The sequence below is a fragment of the Physella acuta genome, unplaced genomic scaffold (assembly GCF_028476545.2).
Source record: "Physella acuta isolate Inbredline_101_S28 unplaced genomic scaffold, ASM2847654v3 ptg000109l, whole genome shotgun sequence".
Taxonomy (NCBI): Eukaryota; Metazoa; Mollusca; class Gastropoda; family Physidae; genus Physella; species Physella acuta.
The window spans coordinates 75,856-77,168 of NW_026731629.1; the positions used below are offsets into that span (position 1 = coordinate 75,856).

The 1,313-nt window shown below is 47.3% G+C and overlaps 1 protein-coding gene across 1 annotated transcript; it reads right to left on the reverse strand.

Annotated features, from left to right (window-relative positions):
- Positions 1-234: 234 nt before the first annotated feature.
- LOC131934533 (putative proline-rich protein 21) lies at positions 235-951 on the reverse strand. The gene has a single exon (XM_059290578.1). It carries the CDS (start codon positions 949-951, stop codon positions 235-237), a length of 717 nt encoding a protein of 238 aa, XP_059146561.1.
- Positions 952-1,313: the final 362 nt, after the last annotated feature.

Consider the following 1,313-nt stretch of genomic DNA (forward strand, 5'->3'; position numbering starts at 1 on the left):
TAATTAACTCCGCAGACGTCTTAGTGTCTTTAAACAGCCGTTCAAATAGGCATCTCGAGACTAAGAGTAGGACTAGAATAGGTTTTACATTCGTGTCATTGTGTAGGCAATGTCAGTTTAGCAAGCCCAAGAATTGGCCAACAAAGATGGTCATTTTTGGACAGAGCGCAAATACAGCTAGTACTGGAAGTAGTTAGGATGTTGCTGTAGCCCTGTTAGACATGGGTATGTTCTCTAACACATTTGAAATTTGTCTCCATGGGACTGTCTCCATGGGACTGTCTCAATACGCCTGTCTCCATGGGACTGTCTCCATGGGACTGTCTCAATGGGTCTGTCTGGACTGTCTCCATGGGACTGTCTCAATACGCCTGTCTCCATGGGACTGTCTCCATGGGACTGTCTCAATGGGTCTGTCTCCATTGGACTGTCTCCATGGGACTGTCTCAATACGCCTGTCTCCATGGGACTGTCTCCATGGGACTGTCTCAATGGGTCTGTCTCCCTTGGACTGTCTCCATGGGACTGTCTCAATACGCCTGTCTCCATGGGACTGTCTCCATGGGACTGTCTCAATGGGTCTGTCTCCTTTGGACTGTCTCCATGGGACTGTCTCAATACGCCTGTCTCTATGGGACTGTCTCCATGGGACTGTCTCAATGGGTCTGTCTCCTTTGGACTGTCTCCATGGGACTGTCTCAATACGCCTGTCTCCATGGGACTGTCTCCATGAGACTGTCTCAATACGCCTGTCTCCATGGGACTGTCTCCATGGGACTGTCTCAATACGCCTGTCTCCATGGGACTGTCTCCATGGGACTGTCTCAATACGCCTGTCTCCATGGGACTGTCTCCATGGGACTGTCTCAATACGCCTGTCTCCATGGGACTGTCTCCATGAGACTGTCTCAATGGGTCTGTCTTAATGGGTCTCAATTGGTCTGTCTCCATTCGTCTGTCTCAATGGGTCTCTCCCCATGGATCTGCTTGACCATCTCAACACCCTACCCCCCCCCCACCCCACCCACACAAACCAGACTAAAATTGTGTAAACAAATTCCACAAGGATGCTAGTAAAAACTACATACTTCTTAGCCCCGACAACAGTTATTTATAATTAATGACGTCATTTTGTTCGCGGTGAAACTGATGCAAAAAGTTAACAAAACCGGACCAGGCTAATTATTCTCTTGAAATCTGTGAGCAGAGTAAAAGAATGTACTCACTCTATGACGTCATGCATGTTTCATACGCTAAATCAGATTGTGATTGTTATGATATTTGCTTTTAAAAGTTTACCAGTCTGTGTCACA